Source organism: Eurypyga helias, unplaced genomic scaffold, assembly GCF_000690775.1.
Source record: "Eurypyga helias isolate BGI_N326 unplaced genomic scaffold, ASM69077v1 scaffold9637, whole genome shotgun sequence".
In the NCBI taxonomy this organism is placed as follows: domain Eukaryota; kingdom Metazoa; phylum Chordata; class Aves; order Eurypygiformes; family Eurypygidae; genus Eurypyga; species Eurypyga helias.
The window spans coordinates 607-3,123 of NW_010259800.1; the positions used below are offsets into that span (position 1 = coordinate 607).

Consider the following 2,517-nt stretch of genomic DNA (forward strand, 5'->3'; position numbering starts at 1 on the left):
CTATTCCCAAGCCTGGATTTTAATTGCCCTTGGCGCCTTACCCAGGGTTCCCCCCCCCACTGTCCCTCATCTTCCCTGAAACGAGACACCCCGGAGCGGACACAGTATCCCCGCTGGAACCCTACCAAGGCCGCCCGACCGGGCGACGGGAGAAGAATCGTCACCGGTAGATCGATGTCATCTTACACAGCATAACGAAGTTTTGGTTTTTAATTAAGAGTTCAAGGAATGTTTTTCCCTGTACGACAAGAAACAAAAAGGCAAGATAAAAGCCTCCGACCTGATGGCCGTGATGCGGTGCCTGGGAGCCAGCCCGACGCCGGGAGAGGTGCAGCGACACCTGCACCTGCACCGGATCGGTGAGCAAAGGGCAGCGACAGCCCGTGAGTAAAACACCCTGGGCTCTGGCGGGAGAAATTCCCCTTTCCCGCGGTCAGGAGGCCACGTGGAAGGACGAGGAGCCCCGTAGGTCAGCCGCGCTCGGGTGAAAGCGCAGGCAGTGCGGCACAACCGGCAGCAGCCGCCAAAACCCAGCCCGGCGCGGCAGACGGTGAGCCAAGTCAATCCAGCACGCCGGTTACCGCGGTGCTGTTATAGAACCTTCCAGAGCAGCGGGATACGTGCTGGTTATGCATGGTGAGGCTGGGAAGCTGCCCAGTCGAACAGCAGAGGGAGAGGAGCGCGAGGATATTCATCTGCAGGTAATAAGTAAATTTAAAGCCCAGCACAAAGACTAAAGTGGGCTGGATTCAAAATCCTGGATCCCAGGTTTCAGAGCCCAAGCCTAACAACGCTAGAACCGGGGTTTTGGGCCAGGAGAAAGCCCCCAGCAGTGGTCCAACACCAGTCAGGGAAAAGGTGCCCCTGGAAGGAGAACTGGGAGGGAAAGGAAGGGGCGATGCTTGGGTCTGCATCCAGACTACAGAACTGAGCCCTCCCTAAAGAATCCGCTCTTCTTTTTCCAGACAGAAACGCGGAGTTGGATTTCTCCACTTTCCTGAATATAATGTACAGGCAAATGAAGCAGGAGGAGCCCGAGAATGAAATCCTCAGGGCCTTGGCCATGATAGACCGGCAGAAGAGGGGCGTTATCACCGTTCCGGAGCTGAGAGCCAAGCTGACAAGACTGGGAGAAAAGCTTTCTGAGGAAGAAGGTACCTTGCAGTTCAAAGATGTATCGAACGCTCCCCATCTCCTTCCTCCCTCCCTGATTTTCCTCTGTAGTGGACTCTGGGATCAGGCACTTCCAGCTGGGAAGCCAGGAAGGAGATAGAGCTGGTGGGGGGAGAAGGGCCATCCCCCCATCACGCCCAAGACTCGGAGCAGAGCATCACACGTCCCCAGGGCCACCCCACCGGCGCCATCCCCCTGCCACAGCCGCACGATGTTTGACAGGGAAAATGCCATTTAATGGGTCAGCCTGTACGGAAGAGAGCATTTTCAGTTAGGTACCCACCGGCAGTGACACGGCGTGCCCAAAGCGGGAGTGAGAAGCATCGCTGCTGCCAGGTGCCCACTGCACTCCTCAGAAACATTTCCGGCGAGAGCCGTAGAGCCCAGCTGAGGTGGTTTCCTTTGCTTTCCCACCCCAAAAGACTGCTGCTATTAACAAGCGGCACACACCCCTACTTCGAGCTGGGGACACGATCCGCACGAGCACTGAGTTCTGTCTGAACTGACCAGGGACACGTTTGCTATTCAAGCCAAATAAGCCACTCCTACCAAGGGTAATTAAAAGCTGATCTGGGTTAAATTTGTTAACCTTGCCTGTGTGGAACTCTGAGATGGACATCTCTGCTCCAAACTGCTTTGGGGTTTTTACAGTTAGACCTCAGAATCGAAATCGAGGTGTTAACTGATGCTAGTTTAAACCTAGAGTCTGAGCCCAGCTTTACTACTAAAACCCTGCCCTACCCTCCCGAAGATCACAGCACCCCTAAGACATGCCACTCAAATCTGCTTTTGCTCTTGCAGTTGACGACCTGCTCAAAGAAGTCAAAGTTGGACCAAACGGAACAATAAAATATGAGGAATTTGTCCGCACGATTTGCTTTCCTACAGTCGACTACTGAAACGCAGAACAAAAGGTTTGGCAAGCGCAGGACCTGAAACACTTCCGACTTCGGCTCTTCCTGGTTCCCACCTGGACTCAGGAATCATCTGCCTTTAAAAATCCTTATTTTGCCTTCACGGTAGATATAGGTCCCCACCTACTTCCAGGGTAACACTGACACAAAATGAGTACTCTGTTATTAAAATAAACCGTGTGACGTTCCTTGGTGTGAAGTGTTGCGCTCAAAAATAACACCTCTCACTCAAAAACCCCATTTGAGCCTCCAGAGAGCAGCCTCAACGCTAACCTCTGGGTGAGGCCTCGCGGGGACCGCGTTCTAAGGGGTCAGCATCACCCACAAGCTTTTGCTCTCCCCACACACGGATCTGAGCACAGAAATTTGTAATTCTCAACCTCCGTCGCCGAAGCAACCAACTCGCCCTTTGCTGTTTGTCAAACGACCA

General features: G+C 53.6%; 1 protein-coding gene across 1 annotated transcript; it reads left to right on the forward strand.

Moving 5' to 3' along the window:
* The first annotated feature begins 223 nt into the window (after nt 1-223).
* CALML4 (calmodulin-like 4) lies at nt 224-2,072 on the forward strand. The gene is made up of 3 exons (XM_010154770.1): nt 224-359; nt 966-1,154; nt 1,975-2,072. The coding sequence occupies exons 1-3, from the start codon at nt 284-286 to the stop codon at nt 2,070-2,072; spliced, it is 363 nt and encodes a 120-aa protein (XP_010153072.1). The 5' UTR covers nt 224-283.
* Nucleotides 2,073-2,517: the final 445 nt, after the last annotated feature.